Genomic DNA, 22,073 nt, shown 5'->3' on the forward strand with positions numbered 1-22,073 from the left:
ACTGTCGCTTGACTTTTCCATGTCTCAGTCATTCTTCTACATATAAAAAAGTTGCGCTGGTCAGTGCTTCTCAACTATTTTCACAAAAGCACTGAGTGACAGAAAAAGGCAAATGAGTAAGGGGGCATAGCCCAAAGCGACCACCAACAGCTTAAAACGACTTTAAACCTTCCAGTTTTGGATTAACATTTTACACATATTTCATGCTGCACTATAATAACTTTTTTAAAAAAATAGCTCACCACCATGCCACCTCAGGAAGATGTTCAATATTTAGTTTGTGCCACACCCTAGGGCAATGGATACTAAGGCCCTGATTATTCATGCTCTTGCATAATTTCAGAAATATTTTATTTCCTTTAGAATTCAGATTTACCTCGGGCTACCTCTTCAGCCTATACTACTTATTTTGAAAGAAGAGACTGAAAATTGGCAGTATTATAGAACCCAAAACACAATTTAGTACATAGTACATTCCTGACAATTCGACAAGGCCATGCATCATTTTATTCAACGCATGCAGTGAAACACTGGATATGTTGACTAGGATCACAAAGACAATCGACCAGGACAGCAGGAGCAGGAAGCAAGGCTGTGGTGCCCCTGCCCTACTCCTGGCTCACTTCCGCCCCGCACAGCACACGCCCACCTGTTGACGCGCTGGTGTCTACCAGGCCTGGAGGACACACACACAACTGTGCCATCCAAGACAGTACCAGATTCTGGAACTGCAGATACTCCCACAAGGGAAACGTCCTCTCAACACCTAAAATGAACCTTGTAAGAATTTAACAAAATACAAAACTGTGGTTCTCTGTAGCTCAAATATAGCATAAGGAACTGAAGATTGTTAGAGAGTTCTGATGTGTTGCCATTTTCTCTTTCTTCTTCCAAGTCCCATATTTCCCCCTTCTCTTCAGGGCAATGTTATAGTTCCCATCCTCCTGTGAACTACACCTAACTCTAATTGTAGCTCCACCCATGGCAACTTTACTTTTGACCTGATCCCCAAAGGGCAACCTCAGCTGTCCCACAGACTGTGAAGATAAGATAGTTACAAAAAACTCCTTGTGAAGGAATTATACACAGTTTTTACATTAAGGCACCCACAACAGTAAAGGCTGATGCTCACTGGATGTGCCGGGCACTATAACTAAGTGCTTTATACTCACCACTTTTGATCTGTGCAGCCCTAGGAGATAGGTGCCCTTAGTGCCTCCATTTTACTGATGAGGACAAATAACTTGCCCAAGATCAAATCCATAGAATCGGAAGATGATGAGATTCAAACGCCACATCCCTCTTTTTCTAAAATGGGGTTCTCACTCCCACAAGGCAAACTTCTGCACAACGATTGAGTAGCTTAGGTCTAATGATCTGTTGTGCACTGAAAAATCAGCAGCAGCCAAAAAAAAAAAAAAAGAAACAAAATGAAACAAACAAAAACAAACCCTCATGGTCTCCGCCAGGGCACACCCACCCACCTGCACCTGTGCCCGTGGAGTCTGTGACGTGGTGCCGAGGCTCACGCCTCCACTGGTGTGCCCCGCTCACCTCGCAGACATCACAAGAGCAGTTCTCCCTGCGCCCGCTTTCCCATTTCCTTTCCTACTGAGTCATCCTCATCAACCAACCGGCGCACTGTAATTTTCTCCCGTCTTAAAAAAAAAATGAAATTCCCTCCTGACCCCATTTTCCCCTCAGCTCTCGTTCTTCTCTCTTCAGCAAAACTCAGAGTTCCTATTCTTTGTCTCTAATCCCTCATCTAGTCCCTTGCCAACCCAGTCCCATCCCAGTCCTCCTACACAAGCACTCTGTGACAACATCACTCATGGCCACCCTGTTGTTAGTGCAGTGTTCAATTCTCAGTGTCATTTGACACAACTGATGGACTGCTCCCTCTCTAAAACTTCCACGGTAGCACTTGTCTTTGTTCTACCTTACCAGCCGTTCCTCAGTCTCTGGTGCTGGTTCCTCCCATCTCCTCACCTCTGCATGGGAGGCCCTTACTCTCTATCCTCACTCCCTGGGTGATCTCATCCATCACTCTAACTTCACCCTAGAAGCCAATGACTCCACTATTTGTATCTCCAATCCAAACCTTTCTACCTGAACTTCAAACTCTTATTCAATGGCCTACTCATCAACTCCACTTGAATGTCTAGACATCTCAAATTTAAAGTGTTTAACATCAAACTTCTGATCTTCCCCTAGTATCTATTCCCCTTAAAGTCCTCCCTAAACCATTATATCACAACTTCATACTCCCAGCTGCTCGAGCCAAAAACCTTGCAGACAATCTTCTCTTTCCTCTCCTCCTCCCCACTCTCTTTCCTTCTTTCCTAATATCTATCCTGTTGACTCTACTTTTGAAATATATCCAGAATGCAACCACTTCTCACTATCTTCACTGGTACCACCTTTGTCCAAACCACATTATTATAGGTGCCTCCTAATTAACATCATTACATCCATCTTTGCGCACATCACTCTATTCTTAAAACTCTAGCAGCTAGAGAAATCCATTTAAAATCTAAGTCAGAACATGTCATACTCTTCTCAGAACCTTCTAATGGCTTCCCATCTCATTCGAGAGTAAAAGCCAAAGTCTTTCAATAACCATAAGGCTCCACATGATTTGCCTCCAAGGAGACAACTTTGGCCTCCTTGCTGCTCCTAAACAACATGATTCTGCCTCAGGGCCTTCACACCTGCTGTTCTCAGCCAGGAATGCTCTTTCCCCCCAATACCGACAGGACTTGCAGTGAAGTCTCCCGTCTTACTCTCTATTCTCTTTCTCCAGTTTATTTTCTTCTTTATCACTTATTACCATCTAATATAACACCCATATGTATTTTGTCTATCTCTCCCATCAGAACCTAAGCAGAGATTTTATCTATTTTGTTTGCTGCTATATCTCTAGCACTATTAATAGTGCCAATACCTAGTAAATGCCCTTGAGTATCTGTTGTACAGCTTCTACAGAAACGACAAAACAAAATAATAAAAACTAAAAATTGGTTATGGTTTCTCTCACAGGTCCAGAGCACATTCCCCTTCAAATTTTTACTTGTTCCTCATGTTCAAGCAAGGATAAAAATCCCTATTTCTTTTAGGTTGAAATATAAAATACAAATGAGTTTACAGAAGACCAATTTCTTATCCTATGATAGTGAAAAAACTTTCAGATGGCTTTTGGCTAGTGGTGCTGCTAAGCTTGGGGGATCACTCTCTCTCAGCGCTTAACCTCCTGGGATCAGAAGGTCCCTCAGATGCCTCTCCACACTCCCACACTCTTTCTCAGTTCACTTCTGTAGCAGACTTGGGCACCTTCCAAATATAATAGAAGGCTTAGGAAGTACTTTTCTTTCTAAACTGGCTGATCTTACAGGCCATCTGAAATAGCTTTACCATGTTCTAAGCATTAAAACACTTCTCCAGCTAGCCCCCCAAATCCTCCCTTGAGCTTCGGAACATCTAATTCAGCAGGCCTCCCCTTCAGACTTCCCCAGGTCCTCTATCCTTTAGCCTCTAGAAGTCTCAGCACTGTCCAGATCCATCTCGTTTTGCACTTGAGCATGCATATGAGACCACTTCATCATCCAGACCTTAAAGCAAGCTTGTTGTTTCCTGAGTTGTCCCATGGTGCCACGTGAGCCCAGTCTCACTAGCAGCCATGAGGCCTCAGTGGCAAATACTATTTTCCTAGAATTATGTCTCTGCATATCCATCTGATCACATCTGAGCCTGTTTAAGCTTTTCCTTGTTTAAAAACTCTTAGGTTTGTGTCACAGCAGAGCTGAATTCCTTATGCCCCAATCAACAGGTTTTCAACACCTCACATGCACCCCAGGTATTTTAAAAATCTTTTCCTATCTATCTCCAATCTCTCCAGAGCCTTACAAATTTCTAAACCTTTCCATTTCACAACTTCAAAATACCTTTCTTCTCAAAAGACAGTAAGAACTACCCTGCCAGTAAGGGCTGGGGCGAGGAGGGAATTGAGCCATCATCTGACAAGATGTATCAGTGGGAAAAGGACCCAGGCATGACTTATGACTTTCCTCAGTGAGGGAAGAGAACAGAACTTCGAACTCCCAGGGCTGCCAAATGGGCCGCCCACACAGGCGACCCATGCCACACCTCGGGCTGTGATTCGCTTTGATGAGGATCCTCTAGTTAACTTTCTATCACATTGCTTTGTCGGGTCCACAGAAGCCTGTGCCCACTTGAGCAATGGCCATATACCCTGAAGAAAAGGACCCCAATGCTGCCAGGAGGAAAAGGTCATCTGGCTCAGGAGACTTATGCTTAAGTGACATCCTACGCTCTGATCTGAAATGTTTATTGTCATTTAAATCACACACACACACACACACACACACACACACACACACACACACACCTAAAATAATCTCAGTACAAATGAACGTCCTTTTCAAAACAAGAAATTGTAGTGACACTGATATCACCACACGAAGCAAGCACAGACCTTGGGTAAACAGGCATTCGCCTGTGCTTCGTTTATTCTTCATCTCACTAACCAACGTGCCCTTTTCCAATTACTCCAAAGTTTATTTTCATTTCTATATGCCCAGGCTTAGAAAGCATATTTCCCTAAAAGGTTTTTCTTACACTATATCTGAAATGGCTTTTCAAAAAAAGGAATCTTTGGATCGCATGACGTGCAAAATACATTCGGCCGGTTAGCAAATAAACATGCGAACAAACATCCACAGCTCCATGCCACTCGTTTTCGCCTCCTGCAGCTGCTCCAGTCGCCCTTTCCCCTCCCCCCGAATTCAGAACAGTCTACTTTACCATCTAATTGGCTTTAGAGACTGAAAAGTTTTCTAAAGTTTTTTTTTTGCCCATTTGGGAACAGAGTGATCGCAGTATCCAACGCTGCAAACCAGGACACTGTGTGTGTGGTACGTGAGGTGGGGAAGGTCTGCTGCTACCCCGTGGCCTGTAAGTGGTGCCACTTTACAAACACTCCAACCTTGGAATAGGTGAACTGATTTGGAATGGTCTTGCCTTGTTTATCTAAACAGAAAAACCAGACAGCAGATTAGATGCCCACCAGGCTAAGAGGGACCAACAATGGTGAAGAGCCGTTCTACCTGTCCCAGTCCAGGCCTAATTAACAATTAGCCTCTTAATTTAGTTCTAAGAGATCAAGGTTTGCAATTCTAAACACCAGATTAACAAACAAAAATCTGCTAAAGCCTTAAAATCTGCACACCGCACAGGCCAGGAAGCATGCAAGATGTGTATACAACCAACCTCCCTGCCGTGTTGTGGCCACTTCATCCCTTACAGCCTTGCTTTCCACATTTAACAAACAAAGTGCTTTCTTACTCTGGCCGGGGACTAGTCTAAGGTATGATTATCCTCACTTTACAGATGAGGAAAGAGAGGCCTGAGAGGTTAGGTATTGTGATTTATAAGAAATATATATTTGGTCTTTGTCCACTGTTCCTGGAACAGAGCTCCTAAAACCATTGGAATTTCCTAAGTGATGAGAACGATAAAGATGTCTTTTGTTAATGAGGTGAGTTTAGGAAAGCACCTAAGGATGTGGGCTGGTGGCCAGGAAGACCGACCACTTCATTAGAGGGTTAGAACTTTCAGTCCTACCCCCTTGACCTCCAGGGAGGGGAGAGGGTCTGGAGGTGAAGTTCAATCACCAATAGTCAAGACTTCATCATGCCCATGGAATGAAGTCTCCATAAAACCCCAAAAGGATGGAGTTTGAAAAACTTCCCGGTTGGCTAACACCTGGGGATTTGGGGAGAGTGGCACACTCAGAGAGAACATGGAAGCTCTGCACCCTTGTCCCATATGCTGCCCTATGCATCTCCTCCTCCATTTGGCCGTTCCTGAATTATATCTTTTTATGTTAAACCAGTCATCTAGTAGTATGTAAGATGTTTCTGTGAGTTCTGTGAGTTGCTCTAATAAATTAACTGAATCCAAGGAGGGGGTTTTTACTAACCTCCAATCTATAGCTGGTCCGTAAGAAGCACAAGTGACTTGTGCTTGGTATCTGAAGTGGGAGAGAGGCAGTCTTATCAGACTGAGCCCTTCACCTGTGGAATCTGATGCTATCTCTAGGTAGTATCAGAATTGAGTTAAACTGTAGGACATCAGCTGGTGTTAGAATTATTTGGTAGTGTGTGGGGAAAACCCCCACACATTGGAAGTGGGTGCAGAATTGTTGGTACCCTGCACAGTGTCTCGGCTAGTAAACAGCAAAGCAGGATTTGATCCTAGCTAGCTCTAGAATCTACCTGGCATCTCGACTCTAGCTCTACAGTCTGCTCCACTACATTATGCTGCCTTCTGTATAAAAAAAGGAAAGCTCGTCTAGCTTAAACCTAGAAAACTGTAAGAACAGATTCTTGGATCACATCTCGTGCAATAGACCCAGGCTGAGCCTAGAATCATATTTTTTTTACAAAGAGATTCCCCAAGTTACCCTGATGACCAGCCAGGTGTATCTGATTTGAAAGTTGTACCCAAACACAGAAGAATATACAAGCAGCAGGGGATGGCCTCTCCCGCTGCCCTTTCCTGCAGTGCTCAATCTTGACCACCTTCCCAAGAGGCTGTTGGAACTTTGGTTTTGACACGTGTTCCACTAAGATCTCCATCCTATAGCTCTCACTGGAGAGGGTCAGCAGCTTCCCACCATTCCGCCTAAAAAGTTCCGTGTGTGTATCCAACATTCATTTACTGTGGAATAACTAAAGCTTCAGCCAGCAATTCACAAGTGCCCTCATATGCTTACTCACATTTGACCCCCACATGCCTGTCAAGTTGCTTTCAGGATTTTATTCTACAGCCATCCTTCTCTATCCAGTCTCATTGTAACAACCAACAAACCCTGAGTACCCACTACACTGCAGGTCAACCTGTATTTCTGGGGTTAAGTTTTGAATTCTGCATTTAAGGTAAAAGCCAACTGTAATTAAAAATCACTCATGAAAATTCCTTAACTGGGACCTGGGCCCTTGAAAACTCAAAAAACCAAGAATTAATATCCTAGGTCTCTTTGTATTATGGCTATAACTTCCCTTTCCCTGGAGGCAGCAGAGACCAGAGGCTACTTTGAGCAGGGAGAGCGAAGGGTTAAATAAAGGATTTCCCCCCCCCCCCTCTACCCTGAACTGGAAGAGTTGATTGCACAAATTAAATTGAGTGTATGATATGACTCCACTGTATCTGCAAGGCATATGCTAGGTGCTATCAGGCAAAGAAATGAACATAAGACCCCTGCCCTCACATAACATATAATCCAATTGGAAAAGACTGGATCACCCTCTGAAAATGGTAGGTAACAGTTAAACACAAAACTATCAGAACTGTCAGACACATGCTACCAAGTACTGCAGATATTCAAAGGAAGAAGAAATTGCTAGAGTGTAGATTGAGCTAAAAAAGCTTTCAAGGAAAAATTTAAACTGGTTTCTGAGACTATTACATTCTTCCTTAAGATAGGCTGACTCGAACCAGTGTTCCAGGTAAAACTGACCCCTTCATCTAAGCATACGATAGTATTTTCTATTATGTCCATAATCATAGTTCTAGTACTATTTGGTTATTAAAGCTTAAATTAAATTTTACTATTATGCTAAAACAGGATCTTATCCAGCTAAGAACAGAGTAATCACTTCTTTACAATAGTGGAGAATACCACATGAGCATGAAACCTGACTTTCCCAATAAATTATTCATACTGTATGAATATGCTGACCCTTTTCTCAACCCTAAGTCATTACGTGGATGGTCTCACACCAGCCTGCGTTAAAATTAAACTTGTTTATTTCTGCTTTCTTGTAGAGTCCTAAGATCTCCTCTAAGTGTCCCTGTCCACTTTGGCTCTTTCTCTACTCTCAGGACTCAAAGTGACTGAGCACCATCCCTGAATAATGGCCCTGGGCCACATGGCACTCTGAATTCAAGGAAACAAGCCCTTAGGTATATATCCTAAAGAAAGCTCTGATCCCTGACTAGATGCAGTCACCAATCACTGCCCTTTTTCAGAAGAAGGGGGGTGACAGGCAAAGAAGGGACCCAAAAGCCAATCCAAAGCCAGTTGGAATAAGGGCCAAGAGGAAGAAAGTCCAAGCACAGATATTTAAATAGATGGCCCTGACCCATATGGGAAGCAGTTTAATAAATCCACACAATATAGTGCATGTCCAAAATTCAGACGCTGGCCAATTTCTCTACATCTGAAGGACATTTCTGAATTTTCCTTTTAGAAATGGCGTGAGCACAAGCCAGAAATATCAAGTTCAAATCCAGATTCTGCTAAGATTCTGCTTAAGCAATTGTGAGACTAGATATTTCTTAACTTTCAGCTTCAGTTTCTTCATCTATAAAGGGAGTCAATCAGACAAAATGATCCCTAGTTCGGTAAACATCATTTAAAAAGTGGGAGCCTCAGATGTCTGAGAAAAATCAAAGAACATCACAGTCAGAACAGAACTGACAGTGGATCTGGAGAGCCTCCAAAGGATAATGGTGATCAGAAAGGCCCCCTTCCCCCCCAAAAATGGGGATCGGGATAAATTCAGAATTGCTCCTCCTTCTAGGTTCTGCCCTATAGTCAAACATAGTTCCATCTCTTCCGAGAAGAGCTAAGAATGATGATTCACAGGATGGACATATAACGTAAGTCATCTCATACTTTCTACCTGGAGGTTGAGGAGTGGTGTGTGACTCAACTTTAACTATCTAAGAGAAATTAAAGACTCCAAGGAGTTCAGACCCTGACCTCAATAACTCAGTCAACCATCTAATAATCTTCTGGAGTCTAAAATGTCTTTAATACACAGCCTAAAAACCTTGAATGAAGTTTTACAGTCTCTAGTTCACTTTTATAGTCCAAAAAGTTTTAGAAACACACAATATGTTTAGGCTCTCAGGTACATTATTGTAATAATATCCTAACTAGAGTTTAAGATGTTAAGTATTTAAATAGCATTGTAGAAAAATTTAGCCCCCAAAAAATCTATGATGGTTTCTAAAATAGCACGTTCATCTGATATTCCCATAACTACAATAACCTTTAGCTGTACTCTCTGGCACAATGTTTAACACCGATACAGTAAATGGCACACAGTAGAAATTCAATTACTGCTTCTAAGTTTATCTCCATTAATAGCTACCATTTAGCCAGCAAGTACCCAAGCCAATCAGGAATTAAGTAGTTTACATGTTATCTCTTAATCTTCACAACAACCCTATTAAGCAGTAATAGCTCCATTTTACAGATAAAGAAACTATGCCTCAAAGTAAAACAACTGCTAAATGGCCCAGAACAAATTTGAACTCTCTTCTTCCTCTGAAATAGTTCCACTAAGCTTGCACAGAGTACAGGGGTTGGGGAAACTGGCCCAGAAGTCGTGAGTGGGGTCTAGATCTCGCTGGCTGTTACTTACATCCACATCTTCACTGACAAGGTGATGACAGATGTGGGAATGGCCTGTGTGTGCTGGTTCTCCTGGGAGGACAACACTGCTCCAGTAGCTAGACTACTTTACCCAAAGGAGGGGAGGAGAGAGAGGCATCTGACATAAACCATAGCCCCCTAGAATGTAGTCACTGCCATACTCTTAAGCTCTAGGGAAAGATACAGTCACCTTAAAGTGGGCCTCTCCCCATCTGAGGGTCTGATCGGTCCCTCTGTCAGCCCCTAAGAAAAAGCATTTCTAAAGGCATCAGGCCCCAAACACAGGCTTATTCTTTGGAAGGACTTGCAGCAGCTCGAAGAGAAGCCCACCAGCAGTAACAAGTTTTAGTAAGTATGCTGCTAACCTTCGTGACAACAGATTCCTGGCTAAAATCACATTTTGCACATCCCAAGGATATTTTCCTGCCCCAGAACTTCCGTTCATAATGTTTGCTTGAAGAAGTATTTCAAGGAAGCCGCCAACTTCAGTAGGCATCTGGTGCAAAAACAGAATGCCAAGGAGAGTGTATTCCCTCTGCTGGTCTAGTCATTTCTGTACGAACAAGTTCAAATTCCCCATATGGGCGGATGCACATCTACTGCACTCCTAAATATTCAGAGACACTAACTGTCATCCATTAACTGAGTTAACAGAAACCACCTTTCACTTCAGATTTACAGCTTAACAATTCTTTCTACTGAGAGAAAGCAGAGTATAAGCAGCTGGCCAGGCCCGCAGACCACCCGCCAGCATCCTCCCCGCCCCTAATTCCTTTGCTTCACTAGCAGGTGTTATCGAAAAATCTGACTAGGATTCAGGGACCCCCAATATTCACCTATTACAAAGTTCTTAATTGCTTAAATCAAGAAGTTTCCTCCAGCTCTAAAACCCCATTCACCTCATTAACACAAAGTCCTCTCGTTACTGTGGCTGCACTTTGCTTTCTCCGCTCTCTTGGTCCTGAAAGGACCTGGGGGGTGGGGGTGCTTTTGTGAGTTTATTTTTCGGTAGCACAGATCAAGAATGCGGCCCCACTGCGATTAAGGAGACTAAGCTCTCAAATACTCTCTCCAGCCTAAATAGTTTGATCATGTGAGAACCAAACATAAGAAAGAAAAGGAGAAGCTCAGAAAGCCAGTCTCCACAGCCCTGCTATGCTGTGGTGGGGGGTGGGTGGGGGTGGGGGTTGCCACCTGCAGACCTTGTTTGCAAAGCCCGAGTCCAGATCGGACCTGTTGCTTTTATTCCTGGGTTGGGCCTGCCCAATGCAGGGGCCCAGAGGGCCTCGGGTGCCGCCGGGCGCTTTGGGGCCTGGGCGAGGGATCTGGCACACCACTCAAACAGTCTTGTTTTCTCAGCTGATCTAGTCCTACGAACAGGTGGTTGGGTAGTTCCATTTTTTTTTTTTTTTTAAGAAGGGTATTAAAGTATCTCGTACAGGAGCACCCGATGAAAAGTGACTTTCCAACTTCTGCGGGGCGCGCGGGTGTGTAGGGGGACGTGGTGTTCCCTGAGTGTGGAAAAGGCCTGGATCTTCCTGGAACAACGCTCCCGGTACCCGCACCGCAGCGATACAGCGATACAGCGACCCTACACCACTTGTCACCCCAAACACACACGTGAAGATGCCACCTGCCGAGTTCCCAGCAAACATGCCCGAAGGAAAGGACTGCTGAAAAGTTTTTTTTTTTTTTTTTTTTTTAAGTAAACTCCCGGGACTGAGGGCAGCCCCGCCTGGCACGCGGGCCGCGGTCCGCAGGGGTCGGCCCTCCGCTTCCCCCGCTGCCCCGGCTGAATGAGGGGGAGGCGCCCGGGGGGCCGGGGCCGAGTGCGCGGGCCGGCGGAGCCCCGGGCGGGGCGGCGCAGGGCCAGGGCCGGCGGCGGGAACGAGCAGGGCCGGCGCCCGGGTGGGGGTGGGAAGCGTCGGGGAACTCACAGCCGCTTGTCCTCCGGCTGCAGCTGCCGGTGCATGGCCAGCGAGAAGCCGAAGAGGCTCCCGGAATCCCCAGTTTTTCGGATCACATTGTCCTCGCGGGTGTCCAAGTTGAAGGCGGCGCCGAGCTGCGGCAGGAGCCCTGCGGACAGGTAGAGCAGCCACAGCTGCCCCGCGGCCGCCATGGGAGGGCAGGCGCCCCGGGAGCGGAGCAGGGAGCTGCGCGCTGCGGGCCGGGGTCGAGGCTGCCGCGCCGCTGCCGCTGCCGCTGCCGCTGCCGCCGCGGCCACCTTCGTCTCCTCTCGCCACTGCGTCCGGCCCCACCCCCGGGACGAGTCGCGCTCTCTGCCCGGCCGCTCCCCCTCGCGGGCAGCTCCCGACCGCTGAATGAGCCCGTTGTTCTCTGGAGACTCGCAGGCGTTTTATCAAGTGACGAGCGCCGGCCCCGCCCCCTCCCCACCCTCTGGCCCCTCCTCGCGCGCCCTCCGCCCGGCCCGCCTGGCTGCGGTGCGGCGCTGCCCTGCCCTTCCCGGCCCGCAGCCGGTCACTCCCGCCGCTACCCTGGCCCGGAAGCTGCGGTGCGAGAGGCGAGCAGACGACTTCTGGGCCGAGCAGCCCCATCCCGGGGGTCCTCCTGGAAAGAAGCATGTGAATTGTGGTTTCCCATCGGTGCAGAGCCTGAAAGGCGTTTACTTACCTGTTAATAAAGAAAAGTGCTGGTGATGCGCCGGTCCTGATCGCCTTAAGCACCATGTTGTGGTGCAGACCGAGGGGCCACGTGCAAATGCAGACTTCATTCCAGAAGAGTTTATGGAACGCTTAACGCAATCCTTGAGTGAATGGAGCTGCATAGATTGCTCTCGGCCCTCAACCGTCAAAAATGATAACAGCACAAACTTCGATAGTGCTGTACAATTTACAGCTCACGGCTATTACCTAACTGCTAGCAATCCTATGCGGTGGGTAGTTTCTTTTTCCAAATGAGAAAACTGAAACTCAGCCTTGACCCAGAGCACTAGGGAATCTGTGCCCAGGTGAAAAGGAGGGCTTGTGGGAGAAGTCACATTGTCAGCAATTTAAAACTTGGCTTCTGGGTGTTTTGAGGCTGATAAGCCCCCCTACCCCCGGAACCCCTCCAGTAAAGGATGGGTTGTTTAAAGTGGTACCCAGGAGCTCAAGAGCCCTTCTTTCTTGCCCCCAAATTCCCAGGACTACTGGAAGAATTTTCTGCCAAAAGGCAGTTCTGAGCTCTGTGTGGGTGGCCTAAAGGCTCCTGCCTTCAGGACACAGGGTGAGGTCTCCATTGAGTTGTTGACCCCCGGGGGCAACTTTATCCTGCAGTGGTTCTTAACCAGAGGATAGAAAACTCGAGGTTACTGTGAATGTGGATGACAAAAAATTTATATTTTCATTTTCACTAACGTCTAACTGACGTTTAGCATTTCCTTTCATTATGAATATAGGCAGCACACCGCAGTGGTAGTAACTTAAAGTAGCTAAGATTTAGTCTCCAGTAGAACCTACAGGTTTTTTACATCACATCACAGCTGTTGCAATTATCTTAAATTACTGCAGTTATTAGGTAAACCCTCTGCTAGATCTTATGTAATATGTCAATTAAAAAGAATTGTGTATTGCTATAGTACAATTTTTAAACATTATGTTAATTATTACAATATAATTGGTTTTCTTTGTAATCACATATACTTTATTTTTTGTATTTAAAAACCTTGTCCTGAAAAGGGGTCCCACAGCGTAAAAAAGATTAAGAAGGCCAAAGGCTTCCGAATGCCTTGGGGAGTCTGCCTTGGACTCTGACATCCCTGCATTGGAAACAGAAGTAGTGCCCAGGGCAGAGCTGCAGCGCCGTGTGTGCGCATGCGGGTAGGGTGCCCCTTCACTTCAATGGGTATTTGTACCAAGGAAATGGACAGTGCCACAGAGAAAAGCCACTTGAACGTCGTCAAGAGTTCACAGGTATAACAGCTGTCAGTGAGTTCCTTAGCCTAGTAGAGGTACCTTTTCAGGCAACTCCAGACAAATACAATCAAAAGTGGGGTACAGTTGGTTCAAATTCAGTAGGCAGTCCTGGTGATCACACCGTTTTAACGAATGTGTGATAACCTTGATAAGGTCGAGAAATTGTTCAAGACTATAATCTAGTATACTAGGAAATATCTGCAGTATGGTTTTTCGTGCAAATTGTTTCCAAATTAGCCTTTCTTCTTAATCTTAAACACATATTATTCAAGAGAGACAGGTTTAGGCTCTTACAGTTAGAACTCAGTGAACCTCACTACAGGCTGGTACTGAGCTGGAGCCACTAATATAACTGTAATGATTGCTGAAATACTTCTAAGTTGTTTGATAAAAGCTCTGCCCTGAATTCCCCAAATTCACCCCTCTCTGGCCACTTTCCTAGGACACACTAACTTCCCCACAAACCAGCAACTAAAAGTTTAAGTCCTTAAGCCCTGGTGCTGCAAGGGCTTCTTCTGATTGAGTGTGCCCATGTCACACCAGCTGTTAACTATCCTAAATAATCACCCCTCACTTCAAAGAGTAATTCTGTACACCATTCCTCACTTTCTTCCCTAGATATGTTTAGTAGATGATGCTGTTTCACTAACCAGAGTTATCTACTTGATCCCAAATATCAATTGTGCTGAAATTCAATTTTTAAATAGTGTTAAATTTAAATACAGCAATTAAATATATAGTGTTACTGAATTGAATGCTCCTATGTAAGAGAAGGAAGAAATAAAGAAAAACAAGGATGAGAAACTTGATCTAGAGCAGGGTCCCCAACCAGTCCATGGCCTATTAGGAATGGGCCGCAGGAGGTAAACAGTGGACCAGTGAGCGAAGCTTCACCTGTATTTGGAGCCACTCCCCAGCGCTAGCATCACCACCTCAGCTCTACTTCAGATCATCAGGCATTAGATTCTCATAAAAGCCCTGGTCCCTGGTGCCAAAAATGTTGGGGACCACTGTTCTAGAGTATGCCGAGTGCCCATTAAAAATGAAAAACATCGACCATACATGTACCTTCCACCTATCTCCTGCCTAGAATGCCTGCCAAATATACTTGAAGTTGAGTCAAACTCCAAGGACTCCTAACAATAATTGCTTTGAAGATTGTCAGCTCTTCACAATCAAGTTTTGTGAATCAGCTGTTATTTCCATGGTAAATAGAATTGCATTGACATAATGGAGACGTGTCTTACAAAAAGAAGATCTAGAGATCCTTAAGGATTTGCTAGGAAAATGTCGATCTCAGTGCCAAAGGAATAAAAGATTTAAGAAACCTAAAAAGTATGAAATAAGAGGGAAGAAATGAAAAAACAAATCTGGGACAAGAAGATGCTTGTCTGGATCCAAAGCGAGAAAGCTTGATGATAAAAGTATGCTGACCGTACAAGGCATGGTGTGTGTGTGTGCGTGTGTGTGTGCACGCATGTGCATGTGTACATGCACACACATACATTTTATAAAAAACCAAGATGTTCACATAAATGCAGTTATGACAAAATCATGTTGTGTTCCCAAAAAGGATAGTTAGAAAACAAGAAAGCATACTTACGAACATGATTATTATATCACAGAAGAAACTTTTACGAACAGAAAAATTTAAATCAAAAGGCAGTGAAAGCCATGAATAGAGGTATTTGCTCAGATAACAGCTTTCAAATTCTTATATTTTACTAATACAGTTTTCAAAAGAAAATTTCTTGTTCTATATCCCACCTTTGGTAGGGGAGCTTTCAAATAATTTTAAACTATTGGTCACCTGTGGAGAAGTCTGAGGAACTCATGTCATGCCTGATATACTTTCCATTTCCTGGGATGTACTTTAATCGTTTTGGTTTCAGGTACACTGTTATACTGATTTCATCATAACAGCAGAGAATATCCTATCTGCTGCTTTTAGGCAGCACAGGAACTAGCTATTGAAAACATGTCTTTATTCTCCAACAGTTTTACATATCCCCTGGAGCCCTTTAATGAAACGCCATATATCAGAATGGTTAGCAGATGGTTTATGGAACTCAAGTCCCTTGCTTCAAATCCTGCCTCTGCTCTACACTGGCAAGATGTCCTTTAAAAAGTCATTTAATCTCTCTACACATCAGTTTCCCCAGCAATGGAGTGGGTCTAATGATAGCATTGACCCCCACAGAATTGCCTTCCTTTAGAATTTATAAAGTTAATATGATTGGAAGCACTTAGAATGTTCTGTTAAAACCAGAACTTCTACCTGTGTACAGGCTTTCAAAATTTGTTTTTTACAAGTGATTCATTGACCCATGATAGACCCATAGTTCCATGCACTAGATATAGAAACTGTTTCAAATACGGATTCTACAATTCGATGACAGGCTTTTTGTTTCAGAAAAAAAAAGTTTTCCTGTATTGCTTTTTTGTCTCCTTATTCAAGTGTTCAGGAGTTTTCCTTCTATGTTAAACCTTTTTGTTTTGACATTTTGTTCACTCTAACTCACAGCCCATTTTATAGGACAAACGTGCCTTTGGTTGGGATCAGGAGAATCCAAATTGACATCTATACCTTATTTTGACACACGTCTATTTTATTAATTTCCAGTTTTATTGACATATAATTGATACATAATATTGTATAAGTTTAAGGTATACAATATACTAGTTTGATATATGTATATATGGGGAAATGATCACAATAAGTTTAGTTAACATCCATAACCTCACAATTTTTTTCTTGTAATGAGAACTTTTAAGATTTACTCTCTTAGCAATTTGCAAATGTACAATATAATTACATAGTCACCGTGCTGTGCATTACATCCCCAGGACTTATTACCTGGAAGTTTTGTACCTTTTTACCATCTTCACCCATTTTCCCACCACATTACCCCCACCTCTGGTAACTACCAATCTGTTCCGTTAGTGTGAGCAATTTTTCTTTTTCTTTTTAGATATTGCATATAAGTGAGATAATACAGTATTTGCCTTCCTCTGTCTGACTTATTTCACTTAGCTTAATGCCTTCAAGTTTCATCCATGTCATCATAAACTACAGGATTACCTTCCTTTTATGGCTGAATAATATTCCATTGTATATATACCACATTCTCTTTATCCATTCCTCCATCAATGGACACTTAGGTTGTTTACCCAGATCTGTTTTCAAGTAAATCCACTTGAAGGTTTTAAATTCACTTATAATGAGCTCATTAAAATGTTGTAGAGTATTTCATGTTGCCATCTTAGGTGAAATTCTTTTTCTCAAGTTTGTTTTGAGGGCTTTTTTCTAAGTCAAGAAGCCACATTTTGCCAACCAGCCAGAAATAAACTCAAACCTTAAATAAGTCAAGTTAAATTTAAAATCGAGTTCCCAAGGCTAAGGTGAAACCCCCACTTGGAAAATTTGGTTTTCTATGCCCACGATCATCAGAAACAAACATGAGGCTATGTATATCTCATGCCACACACAATGCAGTCTTGAAAGGCCAAACTTGGAAATTTTTTAAAAAATAATTTAAAGAGAACTTTTATTTTCTTTTTATAAAAACATTTTCAGTGGGGGGGGGGAAGACTAGCTAATTCCGAGTTAGGTCTTAAACCAGTGATCTTTGGAGTCTATCAATTCAGGTCAAGGCAAACGCTCAAGGAAGGCGATTTAGCCTCATGTGCTTCCCAGTTAAGGTCCTGGAGCAAGTTCTTCTACTTCTCTAGGACTCAGTTTTCTAAACTGTAAAATGGCCAGAATTCTTACTTCCCCCGATTGTTATAAGGATTAAATGAGGTTATATATGTGAGGTATGTAGCATAATGTCTACTATTAAATATGTGCTGAATAAAATGATAGCTGTAAAAATGAAGGAGAAAAAAATATACTAGAAAATTAAACAAGAGAGGCCTTCAGGTAATGGTCATTAAATATAGGGAGAAAGAATATGCAAATAAGGACACCTGTACCCCACTTTCACTTCATGCAAATAGTCAGGATAAACTATTCCTTCCCATTAGAGCTGGATAAATAATCCCTGTCAGAACATACTTTTTCAGTGCCTGAGGTTTGGGTGGAAGCAAGTTTCTGTTCCACACTGGCTCTGGTCCACTTCCATCTTTGCCAGGATTTGGAGAAGCAACAATGGATCCCAAACTTGGCATCACAAGTTGGGAAGAAACAGTTCAGAGGACGAGCCAGCCAGGAGGCCTGGTGAAACAGATGAGAGTTGAAGAACATTCCCAAATACATCTTTATCTTCCTCTTTTCACAATCTGTTCAGCCACAAGAATTAGTGCTAAGGATTACCCAATTTAAAATCATTATTTTGTTTGAAGTTTTATTTTGTCAAATACATCTTGCAGTTAATATTTAAAAAGCTTATACTACTTTAAATAAATGGTAATTAGAGAACATACTATTTGATAGGATAATCAGACCTTGAATTTCAAAATTTCTTTAAAATTTTTGAATCTGGAAAGCCAAGCATTTGCATATGAATAAATACTCGCTGTATTTAACAAGTCACTTCAACTGACATATAACAAGGCATTTGAAGGTAATGTAAGAAATTCTGCCTTCTGCATATATCACTATATAGAACAAATAACAAAGAAAGGAGAAAAAGAATGAGAAATTTAGACCACCTAATAGCTAAGAATATTCCTGTAACAGTGACTTTGCTGTCCCAGATCACATAATCAAAAGTAAGGGGCCAAATGGTTCTCCATTATGCAATGTATTTCTGGAAATTCCCTTGTTCAAAAAGAGAAAATATGAGCTCTGATATTTATACCACATTTCATTTGTAAAAACTTTTAGAAAGTCACTGCAACTCAAAAGCCATTGTCCTAATTTTGTATTGGAGACATCAAAGAAAACGTTTTTTATAAAAGAGGATGTCAGTATATCTCTGACCAAATTAAGACTCAGGATTTCCCAACTCCTGATTTTGTAACCTAGGTCACACCTTTACACCCTTCCTCAGTGTTGGCTGACAGTCCACTGAGACCCAATTTCCTGCCTCCCAAACAAGAAAGTGTAGCAGTTCACAAAGTATGATCTTGATCAAAAGGTGTTCTTTGGCAGGAAAAAAACACCAGTAACATTTAATCAGTTAGATGAGGGTGTTCCTACAACAACACATGCTGAGGGTTCTTCCTGCTTACAGGAGGATGGAAAGCACAGAAGGCTAGTCAGGGGGATTTATGTCTTACCTAACCCTGTCAACCAGGATGAATTTTTTCAGCCTTGGATCCTACAAGGAAATAGTCTCCACCCCACTGCTCCAGAAGTTGCTCCACCTCCTGTTGCTGCTGGTTACAAGAAACGGTTAGGTAAATGCCACATTGGTTGAAAAGGAGGTAAGAGAGTATGGGAGACAGTCAGCTCTTTGATTTTGAAGGCCAATAGAATTTCCAAATTTACACTCTGCAAATAACTGAAATACATCTTTCTCTGAGACTTTATGTGCTGATGACAGTCAACTGGCAATGTCTTTATTGGTTATAAACAGTTTCAATGTGTATTTTTAAAATAAATCAAATACAAGAAAATAGTTTGTTATGTATATTTTTAAAAGATATTCCAAAGTTGAAATATTCTCAAATGTTAATTGAAAGGAGATATACTGTATTTATTCTAGCCATCAACCCCTTAGGATAAATATTCAGAGAAGAGCACTAAGTGGACATCCTATGCCTCTGCTCAGGCACTCCCTTCTCAGACTCCAACCACACTCTGCACACACCTCTCTCCTACTTCATATGGAGTAGTACTGTGGTTTATCTGCTTACATGACTGTCTTCTACTAAACTGTTAGTTCTTTCTAAGTAGAGGCCATGCTTTATAAATCTTTGTATCCCTCCTACCAATACCTAGACTTGGAACATGGAAGCTACTAAAAATGCCTGACCGTGGTACCTAAGGGTTTTCACCAGTCATCACTTTTATGCCAGTAAGCTGCTTTGGAGTTTCTTTAAGAAAACATGTCACCCTTATATTACATGCTTAAAATGGAGCAAACTCAACAGTGCACTTTATTCAAAGGGTACATCCTTCCTAGTCACAGATTCCTTTAAAGATCAGTGTTCTCACAGAAACGGAAAACCCCTGCATCAAGTCAGCCAGTTGACAAGGAACCATTTTAAACTCGAGGTCTTTCATGCTATAATCCTTCCAACAATTCAAAGAGCTACACGAAAGTGTAAGCAGACTATTATCTGGAGCAGAAATTCTCAGCACAGGATTTTGGGGAGGTTGGAGGGAGATTGGAGAGGAGATGGATGGATTGGAGAGGTGGGCATGATGGCTACAAATACATAAGTTCTTTAAACAGAGAGAGCAGGAGTGTCCTGGGAGGACTAGATTCCCTAAACTGGAAAAGATATTTGTCTATTGTCCCAGTGTACTCACAATGCTACCAGCTTCAGTGTGTCTCATCTTTTAGTCACGAAACAAAAAAGACAACATGGTGACATGAAATAAGAAGGGTTCAGGTGATAGAATTCCCTTATATCTACCCCCTTCCCCCCACTGCCCAATCCACCCAACGGTATATAACTGGGTCAGTCGCTACACCTTGTCCTCTTCCCATTCCAACTCCACATGCCTACATGGGAGAAAACTCAATGCCAGGCAGGTCTTCTCAGGAACAGATTTATGGGATGAAAGCAAGGGTTGAGTATCATAGCAGAAACAGTTGAGGCTTATGACTTCAAAGCGATACTACAGATGTGACTTTTTATTGCAATGAAAATTTAAAACCTGAAGGAAATAGGCTTTCGTTTGCACCTACAAGGATGACACAGTGTATTTCAAGGTGACAACTACATGGTTTACATAGAATTCTGGAAACATGGGTAATATGTGAAGAAGTATGGTTATAGCAATAAGATGATAGAACATAAGGTAAACAATGGGAAAAGGCATGTGTGAGTTCCAGAATTTAATACTTACAGACTATATTGTTTTGTATACACATCAATGTCCTCCATGATTTAGTCAAGGTTGATTGTAAAATTGTCAGCCAAGAGTTATCCATTTGAAACCTGTATAATTACTCTAAATCATATATTCCATTTAATGGATCTCCTAATTGTTACTAAATATTATTAAGCACTCAGTGCACGCATAAGAGTTTCTTGAGAGTTTTCTTCTTCCATTTTTTCCCTGTTATTGAGTACGGCATTTGAGAAATGACTTATAATACTGATCTTTTTCTAGGGTCATAAGAAAGTGAGGCAGCCTAAAAATGGCCACAGATTTTTGTGACATTCCTCTCATTGACAGGTGGGGTCTACTTCCCTTACCATTGAATCTAAACTGACCTTAGTGACTTTCTTGACAAATAAAAATTAGCAGATGTGACATTCTGGGACTTTCCAGACTAGAGCTTAAGGAGCATTATAGCTTATTCCTGGGGCTCTTGGAACACTTATTCTTGGACCCTGAGTACCATGTAAGAGTTCCAACTTCCATGATGGAGCAACCACGAGACCACATGACAAGGGAGGGGTCTGACTAAGCCCAGCCTTCCAGCCATCCACGCCAAAGTGCCAGGTGTGAGACAGAAGCTATCTCAGATGCTGCAAACTTACCCAGCCACAGCCGAATACCACGAAATAATCCCTGCTGACGCTACGTGGAGCAAAAGATTCACCCAGGCAAGTCCTGACTAAATTCCAGACCCACAGAATTGTGAGATATTAAGAAAGTGGTTGTCGTTTTAGCTATTAAATTTTAGAGTAGTATGTGATGAATCAATAGATGACCGAAACAGACATGATATAAAGTTCTCACGTGGGATTCCTCTGATCGTAGGCATCAACTTCTATACAGCTGGCCCCTTCTCTGTCATCTTTCTCAGCAAGTCTACAATGTTTGGCTGTGGTTGGCAAAGCTATTGAGTTGTGTTCTTGCAAAAATGAGATCAGTTATACTTGCTTAAATGTGACTAGAAAGAGTTTTGTGGATGATGATTTCATGGCTCCATGACTAATTCCCAATCACTCAGTAATAGGTCTAAAGCATGTGCAAATATGGTAGGCTTTCTACAGTTTCTCCCGGCCTTTAGCATAGGGGATAGGGGAAGAACAAAAAGCAGCTCTGTGTGGTATTGTATGGTTGGTGATAGCGTCTGCTGACCCACATGATGCTCTCTGACCTACTTCATCTTTAAGAGTCTTTTATAGTCCCTAGTTGCCATTAGTATTACACATATCCATCATCACAATGAATTTTAAAATGGCCCTACAGAGTTTCTTGTAAGCAGGAGGGCAAATCCCAAAGTGTCATTCCAACCCTGAGCATAAGAATCCCAGCCTTTCTAAACACTTAAAGATCCCCCATCAAAGTCTCTCAGCCTCCCTCTTCATTAAAAGCTCCCCCCACCCTCCGCCCCCAGCTCTGGTTTCATTTTGTGAAAAGGTTCACTGCCTTATGTGCCATGAGCAGACAAGCTTATCGAATGAACTGTAAATCTAATCAGGTTGGCACAGGGGTTTCATGGGAGCCACGTAAACAATAGCTGGAGTTGTGTTAAGCTTCAGTGACTCCAACTGATTCCCAGTTTGGTTCATTTGTGCAGAACAGTTGGAGATACAAAGCCAAACCCATTAATTTCCAGAGAGCAATTCTAACAGAGGAACAAGATGTTGATTCCCCAGGAGGTTTTCAATCCAAGCTCTAA

General features: G+C 42.8%; 1 protein-coding gene across 2 annotated transcripts in view; it reads right to left on the reverse strand.

Moving 5' to 3' along the window:
• The window catches only part of ITGA6 (integrin subunit alpha 6), a 68,173-nt gene extending 56,387 nt beyond the window's left edge, over window positions 1-11,786 (reverse strand). For both annotated transcript variants that reach the window (XM_036236609.1, XM_036236610.1), the window contains exon 1: window positions 11,401-11,786. In XM_036236609.1, coding sequence (XP_036092502.1) covers window positions 11,401-11,582 — 182 coding nt within the window. In that variant the 5' untranslated portion in view covers window positions 11,583-11,786. The remainder of the gene's footprint in view (window positions 1-11,400) is intronic.
• Between the last annotated feature and the right edge of the window lie 10,287 nt (window positions 11,787-22,073).

Source organism: Rousettus aegyptiacus, unplaced genomic scaffold (assembly GCF_014176215.1).
Source record: "Rousettus aegyptiacus isolate mRouAeg1 unplaced genomic scaffold, mRouAeg1.p scaffold_m13_p_2, whole genome shotgun sequence".
Classification (NCBI taxonomy): domain Eukaryota; kingdom Metazoa; phylum Chordata; class Mammalia; order Chiroptera; family Pteropodidae; genus Rousettus; species Rousettus aegyptiacus.